A 23,127-nucleotide genomic window follows, 5' to 3' on the forward strand; every position below is an offset into this window, starting at 1 on the left:
AAGCCCTTCATTAAACGTGGGTTTATGTTTTTGATGTTTTTTAACTTTCTTATCGATAAATGACTTTGTCATTCTTAAGCTTCGCTTCGAAAAGGATTCCAAAACGTTTTGTTTAGGAAGGCAAATACACACATTCACAGAATAAGGACAACTGATAAGATGTGAAGATAAACTGAAGTTCTGCTCTCTGTTCAGAGGGCACTTGCACATCTTTAAGTACAGAATATCGGAGCATAGGTTCATTATAAGACTCTTCTCATTTAAATGAAGGAGGGTGCATTTTTCCGATAATTTCTTGACCAGGATTGATTTTTCATCCTCAAACCAACATAAGTATACAGAGCTGTTTGGGTACGGCTTTGCCATTGGTCATTCTGTTCGGAATTGGAGAGCATGCTTTATCTGGAGTTCCTGTGTGGAGCTTTACATCCTTCCTGTTCCTGTTTGGATGAATTACTTGGAGACCCATCCATACACACACCAAGCATTACTAATAATAGCCAAGCTAGATCTGCTTAGAAGAAATCCAGGATGATGGAAAGGGAAGCTTTTGGTATTCTCACATCAAGAACCGTAAGGAAAATCCCAGCAGGACAACTGTACTGTAGTTTTTGCAGTTTTGTGCTCCATAGAAAAATTTTGCATTAGAATAAGAAATAGAAACTGGAACTGCAGTGAGCTGCTGGGAAATGTGATCGCCATAATATTGTTTATGGTCACATAGCTTACAGCCTCCACAGCAGAGCCCAGGCTTCCAGAATGCAGGACAAGGGGCATCTTCCCTTGGGGAGCAAGGACTTCCTCGCTGTGTGTGTGTTGGTGGAAGGCAGCATGGAAAGGTTACATTCATAAAAGTTCTAAGGCATCAATCACATAGATCCTCGTAAGGTTCATTGTGGTGTTAGGGTGGAGAAAGGAAAAAAGGATGCAAAAAGAGATGCTTTTAGTTTCATTTGAGGCTATTGTGTATTTCCATGGGCCCAGATATTTGGCCTTTTCACCATTTCAAGCATTTGTACAGTCAAAAAATTCAAAATCACCAGGCAAACTTGAGAACCTGAGGAAAATTGCTGCTACAAACCTGACACACAGCAGGTTTCTATGTTCTACCCTCTTCTGCTACATCTAGAGCATACATGGTACTGGTTGGTGCTGGGAAAGAGGATGTAAAGTGTACAGGAGTTTGCTATCAGTGATGCAGGTCGGAGGAGAACTGTAAAAAAAATAATAACTTTAAAATACTGATGTGATTTTCCTTTGCAACTTCTCTGCCAACTTCTGTTTGAGAAAAGGCTATTGAGATCCAGTGACACTGACTCCTTATGAGTTCTTTCTATTACTGTGTGAAGTATTAAGCTTCCAGGCAGTGACATAGGAAATAGAAAAGTTACATAAATGTTTCTCTATGCTATATTTTGCCAGATAAATTATCTTACAGCAGAGGATGAGCACTTAAACAGTTGTTTCTATTTATGTAAAAGACAAAATTTTACATGACTGTGTATCTCCTCTGTTGCACTTTCTAGATAGTTTTTACATAAATATCACCTCCAGCATCTGCTCCCCTCCTGCAGTGTATCACAACCATCTATTCATGCTGGCCTGTGTAACATATGCATAGATGTATTTCTTAACAAATGGATAAAGTGTCTGCTGAATTTGTCCTGGAAGCAGTGGAGAACATTTTCACAAAGATCCCGAAACCCTTGATAAGAAAATATTTGTTTCTTTATTTGGGATTAATGGTGCCCTAAAACAACTAATTTCAAGTATTTTCACTGGTAACATAAATATATCTGTCAAACAGATTTTTAAGATACCACACAAAAAAAGGCATTTCCAACTGTAAGAATGAAAAACTAGAATGTGAAAGTACAGGTATATTTGCCTGATGGATCCTTGCTCTCTCCTAGGGTTTCTCTGAAGTCAATATTTAATTTAACTCTTGCATTTCTTATTTTCCCTTTTCTGTTTTCTTTGTGTTTCCAGCTAATGGGATTCTATAAAAGAATTACAGGTCTGTATGTGAGGGTCTGCTCGTCATCAATGCACTTTTAATAGCATAGCGTATCACCTTTTTAATTTAAAACATTAGTCACCAACAGTTCTGATCGTATCATTGTTCTAAATGTCAACATCTAGAAGCAGCATGGAAGCTTGTGAGTTGTGAAGCTTGTAGAAACTCACAAGGAAGGAAAATTAAGTATCATTCTTAAGCACCAATTCCCTCACTTCTGAGGAGCAGACCGCGCTGTGGTTTGATACCTTCCTGCTTCTCCACTCTTCTAGGACGCTCCACGGGAATGATATTTCCAGTGTTCCCGAAGGTTCATTCAACGACCTGGTGTCCCTGTCCCATCTGTAAGTACTCCTGTGTTCTTCAGTTTCAGACTTATAAAACACTACAGATTATTACAGATTGAAGATTGTGTAGCTGTTCTGTTCTTCCTGAGTACTTTCCGTATTCTGCTCTGGATATTCACAGAGCAAATGTTCAAAGGAAATAAAATAAATATAAGAACCTGTTGTTATTAGTTACCAAAATATTTTCTTAAGGAAAACCAAATGAGCCAATGTGATAATTTCCTCTTCTGTGGACTTTGTGTTTAAGGTTTTCTTTCAGCATTGTCTCAGTGAAATGCAGAGTGTGTTATGGTCTGAGACAGAGACAGAAAACCTCCCACAAAGAGCAAATATTAAGCAAATGTGAATACAGTGCTTAAGAAGTGTCATATGTTTTGCATACTGAAACGTTGTCAGTATATGAATTTGATGAATCACTACCTCAGAAAATATATATTTAATCATAGGGAAATGGGTCAAATCACAGTGTTAATACTCGTAATTTATACAAAATAATTAAAAGTTATTAAAAGTTTCATGTATTTCAAGAGATGATTTGGACTAGTGGAGGTCCTGGGTCTTTTAAAACACAGTTTAATTGATGAAAGAACTGTAAAAGACAAACAGCTGTAATAGTTATGAAACGAACCTGGAGTTTAACGGTCAGTGCCAAAATAGCAAACAGAAAATGTTTGCTGAGATAATGTGTGATATTACACATGATGTGTGTGCATGTGCACATTCAACATAATTTTTTATCTGTTTCTTAAACTTTAAACATTCCCTCCAGAAACCTTACTGAACACAACAGCACTGTTATCCAGAAAATGTGCAAAAAGCAAATATTTACTGGATAGCAAATTTGTCCCTGGGCTGTGATTTCCATGCAAAGCTTTCTATCTCAGTCTTTTTATAGACAAAGAAGAATAAACATATCTCAGATCGGTACAGATAGAAATAATATATGAGCAACTTAGGAAATTTCAGCTGCAACTGAGAAATAACCTCTCCGTTTTGAACTTACAGCTTGGCATCTTAGTCAAAGAAAATACTCATCTAGCACGAGGTGTATTTCATTGTCATGTTCCAGCATAGTAAAGTCGTTTTCTGTGTTGTTTTGGAGTGAAAGTCTGACAGAGCCGAAGCCCTGAATCACCTTTTGGAATGCAATGACACCTTCCATACGGGGAGTCTGGCTTCTGAGGGTATTTTTAGAATGCATGAGATAAACATATCGTGCCCCATTTGTTTGGACTTTCCTCAGGGTTCACTTTCAATGAAGTGCAGACACAATTTTCCTGGGTAAACCATTCACCTTGGGGAGCGATAAAAACCTCTTTGGTCCAATACAGTCACTGCAGTCTGTCTGTTTAGATGTATGTGCTGCCAGAAATGTAAAACACACAAAACACAGATGAACAGTAATAAATAGGATCCATAAAATAAATAAGACCTGTCTGGGGTGTAATTTTCACAGCTGAACAATTTGATTTTACAGGACAGTTGTGCTCTCCAATTTCTTAAAGAGGATGCGGTGTGATGGTCCGAAACTTCCAGCAGCCGCAGTGATCTTGCTAGATGTCAGGCTTTTCACAAGCCAGCAAAGACTGTGCTTATTCAAACAAAGTCACGTAGATTTGCAAATAAATTGTTTTTGAGTTCTCCTGATACCTAGATCTTTGAGCAGAAAGCATATGCATGGAATAGTTTTTAGATGGTATGAGAAGCTGCTACTCATCAAACTTGTACCTGCAGGAGAACATGTTAGCTGTATGGCTGTGGGTAGGACAGGTGTGAAGGAAGCTGACTACTGGGTTACTGAGCTGCGTATTTTTCTAGCAGAGACAGAAGTGTTGGTTTACTCAGTCCTTCGTAGTAGATTTTAAATGGTTTGCAATTGGAAGAACAAAACTGACACCTAGATACTTCAATCACTTTTTCCAATGCAGTTTAAAGCTTAGGAGAAGAGAACCACTGAATTTCCTTTACACTGTAAATATATTATCTGAATGTAGCTGTTGTGACAAACTGTAACATAAACCTCACTAAAGACAGACAAGAGCTTATATGTGATATTACCATACACTGTTCTGTCTGAATTTACAACTTTATTTACTTGAATCACATAATTAATTGTCTATTTAAGCCATGACTGCTAATTTGTTTAGTCCAGGTTAATGATAAAAGTGCTAAAGCACTGGTGAAGAATCATGTATACTAATACCTAAAAAGAACTCAAAATCTGCTGGGGCAAAGCAGAACTGCTCAGTGAGGTCAGTTCCCACATATGCTGTCTTCTCATCTCTGTCCATTTGGTGATACACACAGCTCTGTAACCAGTTTGATTTGCCAAATACTGCCATGCTCCAGGGATTTAGCAAAGAAACTCTTCTTAATTGTGTACAGAAGGTCTTTTTCTCAGACGTTACTGATAAACAGCTCAGATTCCTGATTCTTTTGAATCATCTTGCCTTTAATGAATAGATGTGTTATCAAGAAAGGAAATCAAATGAAATAAGCAGTCCTCCTATAGCACTCTGTATCTTCACATATTCTTGGCTAGTTATTCATAAAATAATAGAATGGCTTAGTTGGAAGGGACCATAAAGACCATCTGCATCCAGCTCCAACCCCTTCTATGGGCTGGTTGCCACCCAAAAGATGGAGCTGCCCAGGGCCCCATCCAGCCTGGCCCGAACCCCCATGGGATCTGGCACCAACAGCTTCTGTGGGCAGCCTGTGCCAACGCCTCACCACTCTCTTGAGTGTAAAATCCCCCCCTAGCATCTAATCTAAATCTCCCTTATTTTATTCTAAAGCTGGTCCCCCTTGTCCTATCACTATGGGATCATGTGAAATGTTGGTCTCCCTCCTACTTTATAAGCTCCCCTTAAGTACTGAAAGGCCACAGTGAGGTCTCCCTGGAGCCTTCTCTTCTCCAAGCTAAACAAGCCCAGCTCCTTCAACCTTTCTTTGTAAGAGAGGCACTCCAGCCCGCAGATTTTAATTGAACTTATTATAAGTTGTCTCCAACAAAAAAAGTTGGCTGAGCAGAAATATTTGCACCATGTTTTGTTAATGCTGCTAGAGATATTTTGTTACAGCACAAGATATTTTTACCTTCTTCAAACAGTGTGGGATAGCAGGCAAAGAAATAGAGTGCATATGTTACAGCACATGAATGAGAATAATTCACAACAGGTCTGAGATATGGGGGAAAAAAAGAGCAAGCAGAAAGATACGTGCAGTAATTTCTGTAGTTGTACAATAATGTTATTGGTAATCAGTTCTAGTCACTACAGGGCAACCTTATTTCCAATGTACTTTATGAAGATTAATTAACACAGGTAACTGGGCTTCAATTATCCTCCCACTGCTGTTTTATATATTGCAGTTGCTCACTGCTGAAGTTAATTTCTAGGTCCAAATTTCACTGCTGTATTTTGTCTGACCTTGGACAAGTGAGCCAGTTGATCATAGTTACAGGGTCAAAAAGTCAAATGAGTAGTTTTTTTCCCATTGTAAGCAATAGAATCACAGACGGAATGGATAGATATTTTTTAATACTGTGCTTTAGTACACATTTAATTTTGATGAATGAGCCCTAGACAGAGTTTGAACCTATGAACCTTCATTATGAATCTGTCTAGGGCACAGTGGGTTCATTAGTCACTCCAATAGAAATGTATCAACAAATTTACTGAGGTTTTTATCGTAATATCCTGTCTGATATTTTTATTTGAAAGAAAATTATGTTTAAAATACCATATTAAATATTGTTTTTAGCATATGTAAAGTCTAAAACACAGTTTGAGTTATTGGTTTCTTAAGTATCTTTTCCACATGCTGATCTGTAACTATTTAGTTAATTATTTTCCCATTGCAGTTCAGGTGTTGCAGTTAAAGCCTTTCAGCAAAATAAATGCAGTCTTCCAGCATACATTTCTTCACACATCCAGAAATTAATGGTTTCTAGACTGATTTTTTTAAAGGCTGACCTTTGTTTATCATTGACTCATTGCTTAAAATGGCACTTGAGAAAGAAATAGTCAAAATGAGACAAGGCAGCACCTCAATTTAAGGTAAAAATGTTTTTGCGTTTTGATTTCTTTTTCTTTTGGGTAGATCTCCATTCATAATGAAGAAGTTTTGTGAATTATAACTGCACTATTTGAACGCATCTGCTTCAGCCATGCAACGTCACTCGAGACGGGTTAACCTGCAGATGTGTTTTCAAAGCTGTAAACGAGCTTCATAGACACCAGGTTACAGCTTTGAAAATAGGGCTATCCTCTGTATGCATGACTCATCCAACGAGTCATCAGATTCAAACTAAATAACACAGTTCACTGGCTCATGAAGGCCAAAGAGTTAAATAAAAGAAACCAACCTGGAAAATTCTGTGAAAGCAAATATGTCTCTCGACATTTCTCAAGCACAAGTTTTTGGAAAAGTGATTTATTGTTTGAAAAGGTGATTTGTTATTAAGTATTTATACAACTTCTGTAACTAATGATGGAAAGAAAGAAGAGGAGGAGGAATATTGGGGGAGGTAATTCTAGGAGACTTTCTGAATATTCAGAAGATTTATTTCACACATTTTGAAATAAAGCATTCTGGTACAAGAGTAAAATGTACTGCATTGAGATCAGAGATGTTATCTTTAATTGCAAACCCAAATAACTGCTGTTTGTTTGGTTTTTTACCACTAGGGCTCTAGGTACCAACCCTTTACACTGTGACTGCAACCTCCGCTGGCTTTCCGAGTGGGTGAAGGCAGGGTACAAAGAGCCAGGAATAGCCCGCTGCAGCGGGCCGGAAGCCATGGTGGACAGGCTGCTGCTCACAACACCAACCCACCACTTCCAGTGCAAAGGTAGGAGCAAGCAAACTGTTCTTTCCTATTGCTTTTCCTAGTATACAGCTCTTTATCTTTATACTCCTGCAAGCTGGTTGGCATTGAAGTGAGTTTGCGAGGAGTTGCTTGGCTTTCATTTACTGAAGCATCAGATTGCATTGAAGTTGCATTTTCAAGTGTTCTTCCACAGAGTTCAGTTAACTGCACCACGGGAAGGAAAAACAGCAAATCTCCAAAGAGTTAGTATTGCTGCTGCTGGCACCAAATTACGTAGGAGCAAATTCGCATAGAGGATATTGTGACTTAGTTGAACAAATAAACTGTTATTGGCCTTCTAGCTACCCCAGACAACTTCGGTAAAATAAAGGACATTTTAAAATATGGACCTTTCTAGTTTTTATGTACATACTTTTGAAAACCGAGAACTCATGTGGAAAGCAGATATTTACCAAAATTATATTTTTATTCAAAGATACACAAACAACTTTATGTCCTCACCAGCTCCATATCAGAAACTGTGTATTATGGAAAATCTTTAACGTCTGAATTTAGTGTATGTTCAGGAGAACGCTGAGGTGCAGCTGTTAGCAATTAGGTGTAGTCATGGACAGGATTACTGCGCATTAGGGAGCAGTCAGTAAAAGATAAGGAGTACATTTTCCTGTGAAGAAAGTAAATAGTATATTGTTGAATGTAGGGTAGGTAAGACTCGTATATTCTTATTTTAAAGGGAATTTTGGAGGTTTGCACAGGTTGCCACCAAGTACATGAATATCAGAATCACAGAGTATGCTGAGTCGGAAGGCTCACACAGCGCCCGTGGAGGGCAGCCCCTGCCTCCACACAGGACCGCCCAAACCCGACGGCAGCTCGGGGCCGCGCCCACCGCCCTCTGGGGCCCAGCCGTTCCCTCACCCCCACCCTGATCTGATGACCCTCCCCTGCCAGCCCCATGCCGTTCCCTGGGCCCTGTCGCTGTCACACAGAGCAGAGCTCAGCGCTGCCTTCCGTTCCCTGTGAGGAGCTGCAGCCACCATGAGGCCTCCCCTCAGCCTGCTCTGCTCTGGGCTGAGCAACCCCAATGCTCTCAGCCGCTCCTCACACACCGTGCCCACAGACCCTTCCACATCTTCACAGCCCTCCTTGGGCCGCTCTCTAGTAGCTGTATGTCCTTGTGTCGTGGCACTCAGACTGCACGCAGTGCTCCAGGTGAGGACGCTCCAGCACAGAGCAGAGCAGGAAGGTATTTTCTTACTGTCCCACAGGCCGTCAGTCCGGTGTGTGTTGCCAACATTAATTAGCACTGATCACTTCAGAGGAAAGTTGAAGTATCCTCATAACAGACGATGCTGGAACAAACCTAGTTATAGTCAAAGTAACTTCAGAAACTTCATATCTGCTAGTGGGTTTGGATCATAGGTTGTCAAGACTGAGGTCAATTTTATAGCCTTTTAGATGTATTTTTAATATCTGTAAACTTATAATTTAATTACTTTGAAATGTCAGTCTCAAAACTGTCAGAACTCTGCCTACAATTATCAGAACTGCAGACTTTATAATGGTCCCTAAAATGTGAAGTGCAATTATTCCCTAAATGTTAAAAATAGCAAATAATGTACTTGTTCACACTAAGTCAAACAAAGAAAATTATTGTGTGAAACAGAGACTGAAGTTTAACACCACAGGAGAAGGCCAATGAATTTTTCATTTTGAAACAGCCATGTAATTAGATTCACTTTCTCTCAAAACAAAACATGCAAGAGATGAGTCCATGATTCTGACTGTGAAAACAGCTGTGTTGTTTTTATATAGATATTATTTAGGTCCACCAGAAAGCTGTTGGGCTTTCTACCGGCCTAGCTGTCTCCATCGCTGGCTTTCTCTGAATAGGAAAGGAGAAAAAAAGTGTTGTTTCAGAGGCAGTCTTTGGACAGGCAGATGTTGTTGATGGTCTGAATGAGTTTCAGTATACTCCAAGAAGCTCCACACCCTAAAATTCACCCTTTTTCAACACAGTGTATATATTTTGAAAAGCAATGCATGGTTTTGTTATCTGACAGTAACTGAACCTATTTCCCATGTGCACATTTAAGATTGTACTCCTCATGCTGTTCCATTGGGACATCACTGATGTTCACTAGTGGTAAAGTGACAGAATTTATTACAGTGTGAAGCACACATTTGCCCTTGACCTGGAGACGTTTACCCTGTGCCCCATGACAGGGAGGGTGCCGCCTCAGTTCATACTGCAGCTGCATGGCTCTCTCAGCTACAGATACTGAGCTGTAGCTGTGGCATGAGCCTGTGGCAGCAAAATGACACTATCTGTGGGATAATACAGATTGTCCAACAATATGTCCATACTTCTGCCTGTGTAGATTCAGTCCTTTCCCCAGCATTGCTCAGATGGGGCTTGGGGGGGCTGAAGTGTCACTCGCCTCAAAAACACCTGGGTCATTGCTGCAGGTGTCATCCTGCACTGAGCTCAGAACCTCGAGATGCTTGTATAAAGGTTGTGCACAGATATCCTCTGTGGCCTCCAGCAACTTTTAAATTTATATATACACACACATACATATATGTACCTACACATATATAGAAGTAGTTTAACAAACTCTTGTTAAAATCACATTTTTAGTGTGTGACTGAGCAGAAGGTTATGTCTCAGCAGAGCCAAGAAAATAAATGCATGTAATGTGGAAGTCATGCAAACCCATCTCTGCCTTTTATTAAACTGCCCTCTTAGTGATGCAGTAGAGGGAAGGAATGTGCTAGGCTGAGGGCCTTTTGCTGTATGAATTTATAAACCAAATCCCCGAGGGCAAACTAATGAACTACTTAAGTGCTAGGAACTAACGGTGTTCTTATTAGCTCCTACATTGATTAGCTTTGATCTATGCCATAGGAATAACTGGAAAATGTATGTTTGTGTATTATAAATAAATAATTAAATCTGGCTCAGTTACCTCGAAATTGACTTGAAGAGCAACACTGCTGTCTCTCTTAAGCACCCTGCACAGCCACCTTCATGTGTTCTGAGAGGAGCCAAAGGGAAGTAGCTCACGTTTGTTGCACTTCACCGTCAGCAGTACCAGAAATCCAAATGCTATTTCCTCTTCCTGTTCTAACTCCAAGTTAAAAATGCGTGACATTTAGTTAGACACAAAACACAAAGGTAGAAGTGGAAAACAACAAACTTTTTATTCATTTTTTGGATTTGTTACTTCTTGCTTATTTTTATATTATGTTGCGTTTTGCTCTGCAATTAGCTGTGCTGCTTTTATTAGCCATGTTGACCCTGCCATCAGTATGAGATCAGGATATAGCCTTTATACAGCTGGCACTTTTCAGCTGAGACTCCTTGATGCTGATTTCTCTGATGTTCTTAACCCCCAGTTGGTGCCATGGTAGTATTCAAAGTGAACAATGTGGATTTGTATCTCACAGAGGGCAGCCCAAAGCAAATTCTTGACTGAAAGGGAGATCTTTTCATCATTGATCTTTGTAACCCTCTACAGCTCTACCTGCTCTCTAATGTGAGATGTAAGCCTATATTCTTCACTTTGAGGATGCATCACAACTTACTCCTGCTTCTCTCTTATCGTTCAATAACAGAAGGCCTGTGTCCACTCCGGATCACGCGGGACCAATTTTAAGAGATTTTAAAATGTATTACCTTAAAAATGAGATGAAGTTATTTTAGGTCCTTTACTGTCAGATATAAATGAAGCCCCTCTGAAGTGCTCAGCTTTATTTTTTATGTGTAAAAGCTGTTAACTCATTAATATTTGAAATTTAGCCACTTCAAAATCACCATTTTCTTAACCACAAACTTAGTCTGAATTAACTTTCTGTAACATCTCAACAATAAAATATTTGTTGATTTGGTATCTCAAATTATTTGATATTGTTTTGGTCTGTGTTCAGCTTACTGCTTGCCCACAAGTATCACTTATCTCTTAAAAAATGTGGTTTATTACAAGTTTTTAAAATGGACATGCATATTTACCTGCATGCATTTACATATTTGCGTGTTTAACTTTGTTGCACTTTGCCAAGGTGTCTGAGTGTTGGTGATCTTTCTTCTGGGTGGAACAGGAGGAAAATACGTTTTAAACTCTATTAAAACTAAGGATGGTAGAACACTTTGCACCTAAACAGTCCCATAAGCCTCTAACTGAATCTTTCTTACGCATGTTTTTCATTTCTGCTGTTGCATCTGCACTTTCATTCTTGTTACCAGCCATAGAAATGTCATGTTATAGTTCCCTAGGGATTGCTGTTGCAGAATTTCCAGCGCTAAGAGAAGGAAAAATTGCTGAAAGCCATATATATATAAGCCCATTCTCTGGAGATTCCCACTGCATTTTTTCAGAGCTGATGTTTCCATGTGCAGGAGAATATAAGCAATACTGAGAGTTACCCAGCTCTTGATTTAAGTACTTAAAATCTTTATAATCCCTGAGAATCCCTCATGCTGTTGTGTAACGTTGCACCCCCAGCATGTGCATGTGTACCAACACAGGGTGAATACTACATTAGGGAAGAATGTGAGTATGGAAAGTATTAATTTTGTAATCCAGTTCTCTATTAATACACTGTGTTTTGCCTTTCCAGAGCCGGTAGATATCAGCGTTGTGTCCAAGTGTAACCCCTGCCTCTCCAATCCATGTAAGAACAATGGGACATGCAGCAATGATCCAGTGGAGTTTTATCAGTGCACCTGCCCTTTTGGCTTCAAGGTATGACTACAAATGAACTACACGAAAAGCAATAAAGTATTCTTCATCCCTTCTGCTTTCTAATTGTTGTACCATGAGAAGTCAATTTTACAGGCAGCTGAGTTCAACAGATGCCTTACTCAAACAGATTGTGTGTGACCTTTCAGCTGTTATCCAGATTTTTATCCTGTGTAATAGAAAAGGCATTTCTTCTTGTGCCATGACTGTACAGATGTACCATGACCAATATGCTCTAACTGACCTTGCTTTGAGCACAACTAGATGATCTCCAGAGGTTCCTTCCAACCTTGGGCATTCTCTGGTTCTGTGATGCAGACATACATATGATATGGCCAGTTGATTTTATCTTCCTTTTCTTTATTTGCAAACACCACGATAACTGTTTCACGGGCTGCCATGCTAAAGGGAATGCAAATCAGATGAGAATTAAGGACCAGTTTCATCCACAGTGACAGAGTGGATCCATCTCACACAGATCAATGAGCAATAAAGTGGTAATTGATCAGACACATTGCTACAAGCTCAACTGTCTCTGACTTCTGAGTACTGTCTGTAGAGTGATCTGAAAATGTGGAATTCTGTAGATGCTAAGTGTTGTGAGTGTGCATTGTCAGTTTCTAGACGACAGATATGAAAAATGGAAAACTATGCCAATGAGTAATGTCATTCCTTCGGTAGTGATATATAAATCCCTTTGTTAACACTGCACCATGAGAGCTTAAGGCTAACAAAACTTTTTTTCAGAATTGATAACTTTAGAAACCTAGCTCAATAGTAAGTAGCTGAGGGATTAAATGTAAGTAATAAATGAGGCATATGATGTGTTCACAGGCTCTGGATAGGATGTTATGGGCAGAGAAGTAGGTTTCATCTTGTAAACTGTGATTTTATTTACCTCATTGGGTATTTCTTCCAGAGTCTTGGTTAGTTAAAGCAGATGTTCATAAAACAGAGTAATGAGAACTATAGAAAAGAAAGGTCATAACCAGACATATATAAGGAAAGTAGGCGCAAATACCATGGCATACATTCCAAGTAGGATTTAGGAATTAGTTGGAGCTGATGATATCACCATTTCCCTTCTGTATCTGCTTAGGGTACAGTGCTGATGGTAGAGTCATTGTGGTGGATTCCAGCTGAAACAGTGGAAGAGGGAAGATGGGAAGCTCATTTCTTTCTCATTCTAGTGCCCCCGTGTCTAGTACTCAAGAAAATACAAATTCTCTTAAATTGAAATATCCATTGATAATTTCCTCTCCTTAAAAATCCTTCTACCTATTGGCACGTCAACCTGCAGTTTTTCCAGGACATTAAAAGACCACATTGTCAAAAATTCATTCATCTAAAACTAACTAGTCAGCAACAATCGATTTGTCTTTACGATGGGGAAGCTGTCTGTTTACTCTCCAGAGGTTTGTAAACTAATGGTCATTCTAATTTGATGTTTAACATGAACTAGGTTAAATTCTTCATGTGGTGCTAAGCGACTGTTAGGATAACTTCAAAAGTAAGTTTTCTAAACTAGCAGGAAAATACATAAATCTTTGTTTATCTCTTACTCTGTAATGCACACATGGCTGGAAGAGGTACGAGGGTTATTCAGAGTAGAATTGCGTTGGTTATGAGAATATCTTTCCTTTGCCCTTATTTTATCTTTTTAATATATTCCTGTATTAGCAAATCCACTAGTACATATGCATTTATATTAATAGAAGACATGTTTATAAAGGAAGGATTTATTAGCAAAGAATAATCAAGAAAAATCCCCTAGTTTTATTAGTAGTAATTTTCTAATGTACATTAGACCTCAGTACATCATTTTACTTAGAAAGGTTTTGATAAACTCTTGAACTCAGTTTAAACATCTCATAGAGCATCCAACTTTTCTGCTTCTTCATGCACTTTCTTAGGTGACGTTCAGTGTGTGAATGGAAAACCCAAAACCACTTGTGTGTTTGTAAGCACCGGGTTATCATCCAAGCATGGCATGGAGCAAACAGACCCAGGCATGGCACTTAGCACAGAGTTTAAAAATAGAGTCTGGATAACAGCATAGGGAGAATCGGGGGAAATTCAATAAGCAAAAATGAACTCTTTGTCTTTACCACAGGTTTTTGAGTAAAAATGAAATTTGACAGGTCCAAATGCAAACCATATGAAAGGAGCACTCTATCTACCACGCAGTTCTCCACCAGAGATTCATGCTAATTCAATAACAATACCTTGCTTCCTTCTCACCAGCCAGCAGCAAACAACTCTCTCCATCTGGAAGCCATTTCCCAAACCTTGATAAATTGCCCTAAATCTGCCCTCTCAGCATTTGTTTTTCCTTGTTTGATGTAGACTTTTAAAAAATCCTGTGTGGAGGAGTTTATATCAATAATGTGAGAAACCCACCTTTTTTTTTTTCTTTTTTCCAAATGTAAGCTCATTCAAATAAGATAAAGGCTTTATAATGTTCTCTGGGAAGGGATAGATAGCTACAGACTGTTCTCTGGGGTCCCTGTCCTCATGCAAGCCTTCAGAAAAAAACAGTTGGCCAGCTAGCAGAAGGTGGCTTGAGCAACCGGATACCAAATGAGTGCCTGATGGGATCGGGAACTTCTGCCATTTACCGGGATAGTAAAAGTGCATAGTGCTGTTTTTTACTATTACACTGAAGATGGTCTGATCTCTGAATGCATACTTTATGGGGCTTGTAGCGCTGTGTCATGCTGCCTGCGATAGGTTTGAGTAAATGTCAAAGTGAGGTAACTGATGGACCACCTGAGCTGAGAGGCCAGTGGCCAGGTGGTTGTGTCTGATGAGGACAGAAGGAACCGTTTGCTCCCTTAGGAATGGGGCTGGCTAGTGCTGACAGCTATAGATAAGCCATGGTCGAACAGTGTTTTTACAGTTCTCCTTTGGGAACAGAGCCCCAAAGCTAGTGGGAGAGTGCCACCTGAGGTGAGTGTGGGCTGTGCCGCCTGGAGCCATGGGTGCTCTGGCAGGAAATGTCTGTTAGTGTTACCAAACTTGTGTTTTCAGATTAAACACAGGTGTAGGTGTAATTATCCAGTCTTGTGTGGGTTTTCTTTTTTTGTTTTTTTTTTTCTCCATAGCATTCTTTGAATGATTATTTAAATAGTGTGTGTGGTTTAGATTGTGTAGTATGATTACAAGTGGAGAAGTGAAGCTTACTTTTGCTTTGAATGCTTCTGGCCACCTGCACCATGAGTGTATATGAGTGCAGCTGGTGAATAGATAGCAGCACCGTGCTAATTCATGATAAATGTGTTTTTTCTGTACAGCATGTGGTTTTTCTGTAACTTCACTGATATTGATGAGTATATGGGTGTCAGAATTCAACAGAGTAATCAAAGCTGCAATCAATAAGCCATTGAGAAAGGATTTACTTGGATAGCTATAGTAAAATCTAAGGTGAGCAAAACAAATGTGGTGTTTTGCCACTGTACTCAGAAAATTCCCTTTGGGTTTGTTGTTTTTTTTAACTATTATTTTGGTGGAGGGGCTGATTTTTATTCACACTTTTTTTTCACACTTATTTTCTTAAAACATTGGTAACAACAAATGAAGGAAAATATTTCCATTCTTCAACACAGAGTTATTTGTAGAAATGGGGAATGAGAGTTAAAAATACATCTGTGCTTTATCTGAAATGAAAGAACATTGTCAACCTGGGACACAGCATGAATTGCCTGAACAGGCATTGCCACAGCCTCTTTGGTTCCTCAGGTAAATGGGAGCCTGAGCTGCTGGGATGCAGAGATTTTTGTCATCTCTGGGTTCTGGTATTGCTGACAGCTGTCTGAAATGGAAAGTGAAGAGACGTAAAATCAGTACTGCACATGGCCCACACTTCAGGCAACAGATGATGGTGTGTCTGTGGTAGAGCTGCTCTGTAAATTTCACTCAGCTTTATTCTCTTCCCTGGTGAGCTCAGCCAGTGTCCTGGCTTCTCTAGCAGTACTGCAGTATCCTGAGGATTCAACCAATTTCTCCAGTCATCCAGAGTGACAGATACAATTGGAAAAATTCTGGGTAAAGCTCTTGGGCTTTGGAAAGACAGTATGCTTTGCAGCCAGACTCTTGTGGTGGGAGGCATGACAGTGAAGCCAGAATGATAGTGAGGAAGCTGGCTCCAAACTTCTGCTAAGAATTTGGCTCTTCTTCCCCCCAACCCTCCGTGCCAAGATTTTGTCCCTGCAAATAGGGTTAGAAATTGAGATTCTCAGAGCAGAAGAGCATCTGTGGGATATGTGAGATTTGTGTCTGTCACTTGTTGTACACAGATACGACTGAGGTGCCAGCAGATGTAGCCAGGCAAAGGCTGTGACTGCTCAGCACAGGGCTGATAGGCAGATAACATCAGTACAGACCTCTCACTGTTAGCATGGGCTCAGTGCTGCACTGACCATGTCATTCTCTCATGAGGCTGCACATGGCCCTGCATTTGCTTGGAGCATAGGCAAACAATGTTTGCTGTACTTGCTCTTCACCCTATTGATGTTATGTGAATAACCTCTTGGAGCCCAAGGATAGTAATGATTGTTTTAGTAATGTTAACATAAAATGGGTTTTAAAATGTAGATATCATATGTTATTTCATGTCCAGCTGTTCTGGACAGCTCTTACACCATAAGGCTGAGGCAGTGCAAGGTTTTTCCAGTGGGCCAGTTTCTCAGTAATACTGATTCGATTGGGGTTCTGTGAAACTAACCTAGTGCAGCGTTTTGCTTCTGATGCATGCCAGCTACGTGAGAGTCCATGTCAGCCCTCGTTTGTTAGGCTAATGCTGGTTGGAAATGTATGTCCTTGCTTTTGTTTCTTTGGAGCTATTATCATGCATATAAATCCCCATATACATCATTCAGCGCACAGATAAAAACCACGAGTTGCAATTGCAGATGGAGGGAAAATTGGAAGGAACTCATAAACCAGCCTGCCCTCATCCATGTGGGATGGGAGAGCAAACATCTTTCCTTTCACGTATTGCTTAGTCCTGGCTCTTTTCTTTCCCAGTGTCAGGGCTGGGAGGACAGACGTAGGAATGTAAGCTCAGTGCCAAGTTTTCATATGAAGAAATCAATGTGGCGAAACACTGTTCGTGTGAGCTGATTCTGCCTTGAACTCTCATTGTGATAATTTTTCCTGGAGCGTGTGTTTGTGTGCTTTGAGGTGTTCTGCTTTTTATTTGTTTGTTCTAACCATATTTAAAATACTTCCTAATGAACGTTGAAGAAGCATTTTTCACTCTTAGTAAAATAATGCAGGAAGCCCTTGGGGATGTGAGGCAATGGGTGGCCGTGTAAAATGAGTAGACCTGTATTTATGTATGGATTTTTAGGGCAAGGACCAGTGTCAGCAGTGGGTGGCTATAATCTCATCTAATGCTCCCGGGGGGTGGGGGGGAAAAAACAGCAGAAATGGCAGTATTTTCCTGTGTGCTTCTTCCTTAAAACTTGCTGTGCATCAGACTTGTGTTTCTTTCTGTTTGCCCTTGCTATTTTAGTAGGTTTAAAGAGAACGGAGATATGCAGATATGCATCCAGAAGAGCATAAAAATGAAAGGCTTAAGGAGGGATTACTGCCTGGCTGAAGGCGGCGAGGCATGCTTACACCCACCGCAAACCCTGTAAAAAATGTAATAATGTATTCTGGCATGCCCTAATGAGGGCTCTTAATAATAAAGCCAACTCTGAAGAAGTATTTCCATTTGTGTAGGGCAGCAAGAAAGCAGATGTTAAGCAGCTTCAGGCATTTGCTTTGCTTGTTCAGGAGAAGGAGCCAAGCAGCGAAGTTAAGCTGAACTGTAAGCCATACCCACCAGTGGGCACCATCGTCTTCATTCCCTTGGCAGTGAGGACTATTCCTCCCACTTTGTTTTTACTACTGCTTTTTTGATCTAGTACAAAATATCACGAGAGACCAGGCTTTTGGTTAATCTTCTCCCAGGGTACAGAACTTTTTATCGGCTTTTAGACTAGATTTTAGGCTCTTCTTATGTTTGCCTGGTCCTGTTACAGTAAATAACAGTTTTTCTTCCTCTGTGGTTTGCCTGTTGTCCAGGTGATTACTGGTTGCTATAACTCCGCTTAATCAAGTTCTCTTTAACCAGCTCTTAATTCCAGCATCCCACAATCTTTCCACGTGACTGAATCAGTTGAAGTAGTTGGTCAAAGCTGAAAATCCTTATTGTTAGATTTCCCTGTGATTGTCTGCCACCTGTCATCCTTGAGGCTTTCTTGAGATTGGCTGTATTAAGGATGCGGCCTTTGGGTTTCTTTTGTTTTCAGAGGACACGAACAGAGATTGACCTGAGAGGCTGCTTGCCCTTTGGGGGTGATGGAATGGGTGAAATTCCCGTAAGCAGGCAAAGATTAAAAGAAAACTTTCTTTATAATGTAAGAGTAAACTCCCTTCTGTTAACTGAAATGATATAAATTCCAGACTAGCTAGATGATTTCTGTGTATGGGATAAGTGCACTGCTGCTAAAGTCATCCCAGAGCTGTGTGTACTTGGTTCCTTCCAGCTGATGCAGGGCAGCAGTTGTCCCCCACAGCCTGGGGGGGTCCCTTCCCTGAGCTTCTGAGAGCCTCTGGAATATATGTTATACGTGATAATGCTCGTTATCGTGGTGGGTATGTTTGATTTCTTTAGTAATCTGAAAAAAAAATTGTTTGCATGTTTGTTTGCATTAGAAAACATCATTTTCTTCTCTCTGTTAGCAGTCAGTTCAGTCCACTGACATAATTTGATTTATGGTTTGGTGTATGCCAGACAGGGTTGCTGGTACGTGTGGATGGGCAGTCCGTGTAGGGGAAGCTTTGCACAGCTTTCACAAGCAAAACCGATTACAGTAATAAAAGGTCTCATACTGAAATACCGCTACAGTATTGTCCCACACCAAAATGCTGCATCCTGAAAAGGCAGTGAAATGCCAGCAAAGATTTCTTCTATGTGACTATGGCTCTTACAGCATCTTTCTTTATTTCAGAAATGTACTGAGTGGTTCGGAGAGGTATTTTAATCACGTAGTCCCTTCCTCACTGCAGCTTTCCTTGAGTTTATGCATGTGATGTGCCCCTCATCTCTCAGGCATGTTCTGTGTTCGGTTTCTTAAGAGTTAAGCATGGGTCCATTGCCTTGAATAATAAGTTTAAAATACAATTACTGCATTTTCTTTAATTCCCTATTTCTTGTTAATATGGGCTGTGTTTTTTATACAAATGCTTGTTTTTTATAGCTCTGTCTCCATTGTTCATGTTCACTGGCTTTTGGTAGCCTGAGAAGAAGGATTTTACTGTCACTGCAAGTGTTTTAAAATAAATGGGCCTTTTGGTGTCCTAAGGGAAATGAAAACATTGTTCTCTTTCATGGGTGGGTACAAATTTTCAGTGTTGTTAGTGCACTGTTAGTGTCCCTTCTTCATCTCCCAGCACATTCACACAGTGATCTGCATCAGACAGAGCTGATCTAGCAACCTTGGAAGCTGTGGAGCAGCTGCCCTATCCAGTTTTACACCTCTGGACTAAGTTCAGATATGTGCTATGTGAATCAGCTCTGTGATAGATAGATTGATGACACATCTTTTGTCATTGAAAACCCAAAAGACCACTGAAACCCAAATTTCAATGTTAGGAGAGCTTTAGAAGGACAGTCAGAATTTACATCAAAATTTGCAAAATAAACCTCAGATGTCCACTGTGAATTAACATTTGTAATTTTGGGAGAAGAGCCAGAGCTTTTAAAAAATAATATGATGAATCCTTGCACTTTGACTTTGACAGGCATATTCTCAATTACTAGCTACTGAGGTAATGGGAGGTGTATCATACTCTGGAGGATCGTAAATCTTACTGATTTAAATAAAATGAGGCTTAAGAGAGCAGAGTTCGCCTAATTTGCTATACATTGACAATTGTGATTTATTAACAAGGACAAGGAAGTCACTAAGAAGCGCTGCTGCCATGCCTGATTATTGTTTAATCAGGTGCCAGATGAAGCCAGACTGGCACAGATGATAACTATACGCTGCTGAAGATGATGGGATATAAGTAACCATTATCTGTATATTTACTTTAGATACTAATGCTGGGAAAGTTTTCAGAGGCAGTTAAATCAGCCAGACGGTAGGGGATGCAGCAACAAAAGTAATATCAGTATATCTTCTATCATCTAACTTCAGTGTCATGTGGCAAATACTGTTTTTCACAATGCTTATGAACAGTGTTTGGATTTGTCGTGTTTCTGTGTCAGTGTGTAAGTTCAGCTCTATAAAAACAATAATGAATTAAAAAAAGAAAACAGAATTGTGTAAATAAATTCAAATTCATTTTAAATTTTTTTTTCAAAATCAGAAGTAGGTAAAATGTATTAATTTTTCAAGTTAAGGTAACTGACTTGTAAACAGCAGATGCAAGAAGGTGTATTTTTATCACCCTATTGTGACAGAATGCAGAGAAATAGTAAATTCATAACCACTGTGAGTATGCTGAGCTAGAGGCATCTGCGGGGTGCATGTCTGTAGCAAGGTCTGCATTCAGAAAGGAGAGTCGTAACCTCTCTGCAAACAACAGATGATCAAAACCTTTCTACTTCCACCTGGCAGCCTAAAAGCAGTCTGATCCAAAATTACTGTGATATTACCCGTGTTTTGCCAAATAATTTGTATATGTGCCTAAGCAGATGGATCTAACATACACCCTGCCAGCTCTTGTAGTTGTTTGACCTTGCCAATGAGCATCATCTGCATCTTTTCCAGATTGAGGCTTAGCCATTACATTCACTGCCAGAAAGAGCGTAAATAAGGAAACAGTACCACCTGGATCAGCTGAAGAACTTCAGACTACTGTGTGCAGATTATCACTGTGTAATGTCTACATATATCTTTATTTTAGTGAAATCAATTAGGAATCAGTTTCAAATGGTTGAATTGCTAAAATGGCAATAGGGTGAATCTCAGTGCTACGTTCTGGAGTCCTTCCTAAGATACTGTTAAAGATGCCACTAGGTAAAGACTGTAGCATGGGTTTATACTTTATTATATAGCTGAATGCCGTAACTTCAAGAGAGCCTTTTATCTCAATTCTCACTTTCTTAAGCGTGAAGGAAGCAAAATTCAAGTCAAAAAGCTATTCTGGATTTTAAACTGAATTTTTTGAGTGTCTGTGTCTCCTACTGTTTCTGAGCGTTCTCCCCTCTCTCATCACATTTCACCTCAGTCTTTTATACAAAGCACCAGGAATCGTGCCTTGCTTACATACCATGCTTAGCCCCTCATTCTGCTGTTAGACCTTTGTAAGTCTGAATGTGTGAACAAGTCCCACTGACGCATGCAGATGTCATTTTAACACTCAAACCATCAATGTAAGTAAGTAAAGTTTAAGAAAACACTTTTCAAGCTCTGTTAAAGCAGAACGAAGCTACGTATGTGGCTATAAGTGTCCGTTCTTCTTCTTAATTTCACAGTATTAAGAGGTTAAAATTTTAAAGCTAGCAGATTCTTTAAGTTTGAATAGCGTTCCTCAATGCACACACGTAGAACACACTGTATATCTCAGTTTATCTTCTGTGAATTTTCGTTCAAGCCCCTCAGGAAGCACATTTATGTCGTCTTTTCCCTTCAGTTAATGAGTGCTTGTTAGCTTTTGTCCAGGACACCAATCGGACACATATTAATGTTTGTGAGATGGAGAGTTGGGTAGGAATGCAAGGGATTAGGTTTGCAATGCAGTACCTTTGTAGCTAGTCACTTTTTTACTGTTAGTTATTTCCCTAAAACTTTTAGCTGTATCTAGAGCATGGTACCACAGTTGCTTGTGAAAATGTTCTGCTACTTCGTTTGAAGTCTCTATTAACTATTTAGTCTTAGTCTAGTACTTTTACTAGACACATGAATGTTACCATCTACTCTTTGCTTATACCATCTAAATAACGCTCTGCATACTGTTAACAATTTAAATAATTTCCAGTATTTTTTCTTCTACAGTTCTTTTTCCAGCATACTTTAAAACAGCAAAGTCACTGAACAAGGCTGTCATTAGCTGCAAAGGGGTGTCCCTATTCGTGGGGTGCAGTCAGATAGACTTGTGCCCACCTGTGGGCGTCTCCATCCTGGGCTGCATGATGTTTGTAGCACAGCCAGCAGCGAGAGCCTTCTGTTCTGGGGGGCTTCTGCCCCACACCTGTGGGACACTGTGCTGCTGCCTCTGCTCTGTGCCAGCTGTTGTTAGAAGGGGTGAAGGATCACTCTGAAGTGGGCAGAGCTCAGGTCTCTGCCAGGAGACCGGGAGTGAAGATTTCAGCCTGCACAAAGTTGTCAGCTGTGAAAATTAATTTTAAAGAAGTCATCACACCTGACTGAAATGGTGCCCAGGTGCTTTTTAGTCATGTTATCCTTTGTTCTTTCTGCTGAGGTCCCAATTAGCTTTTGCTGCTACTGCTTGGGTGTTTTGCTAATCATGATGTAATGCTTTCCAGTACTGGGTGCTTGTAAAGGCCAGAATTTGGCACAGCAGCAGCAGGCAACATCTTGTACACATAGTAGTGCCCAGTATGGCTAATTGCTGCTGAGTATGAAAGAGCTGACACTTTTCAAGCATGGTGGGTAGTCTGTTCTCATTCACTGAAAATGCAGAGCTGGAGGAGCTCAGCTACAGCCTGAACCAGCTGAGGTACTTCAGATTTTAGAAGTCAGCTGGAATCTTAACGTCTCTATCTCTGTTCAGCGGCAGAAGTCTTGTGTTTCACCACCCAATGCTTTCCCTTTCTATGGAAAATGAAAGGAATTCTATTAAGTGTTTTGGATCTGATGCTTTCCTATCAGATGAGATACAAATTTATCACAGCTTAAGAAGCTAATTTCTAGAGAGAAATAAAATACTGCACCCAGAGGGACCTTCATCCTCCTCCTGTGAATTGCTGAGGCGGTCACGTTTTCTTCCCTGTCCTTGAAACGCAGTCTGTGCCTACACTTCTGGTTCAGGCTTTATTAAGAGGCTCTTCAGCCTTGAAGCAAACATACAATATTCCCCTTTGTAAGAACACTTCTTTCCAGGGAATGCATTTCAAAAAGTTTTTCCCATTGCAGAGATAAATTAATTTTAGTGATGTTTGACAGTGACTCCACTTATCCAGGAAGAATGGCCTTTGTGTAAGTTGAGAACATGGAGCTGCATTAT

At 40.0% G+C, this 23,127-nt stretch overlaps 1 protein-coding gene across 6 annotated transcripts in view; it reads left to right on the plus strand.

Moving 5' to 3' along the window:
* Positions 1-23,127, plus strand: part of SLIT3 (slit guidance ligand 3) — a 526,297-nt gene that overhangs the window by 445,556 nt on the left and 57,614 nt on the right. For all 6 annotated transcript variants that reach the window (XM_040646811.1, XM_040646810.1, XM_015293584.4 and 3 more), the window contains 3 exons: positions 2,290-2,361; positions 7,056-7,219; positions 11,819-11,943. In XM_040646811.1, the coding sequence (XP_040502745.1) occupies positions 2,290-2,361; positions 7,056-7,219; positions 11,819-11,943 (361 nt within the window). The remainder of the gene's footprint in view (positions 1-2,289; positions 2,362-7,055; positions 7,220-11,818; positions 11,944-23,127) is intronic.

Source organism: Gallus gallus, chromosome 13 (assembly GCF_016699485.2).
Source record: "Gallus gallus isolate bGalGal1 chromosome 13, bGalGal1.mat.broiler.GRCg7b, whole genome shotgun sequence".
NCBI classification, from domain to species: domain Eukaryota; kingdom Metazoa; phylum Chordata; class Aves; order Galliformes; family Phasianidae; genus Gallus; species Gallus gallus.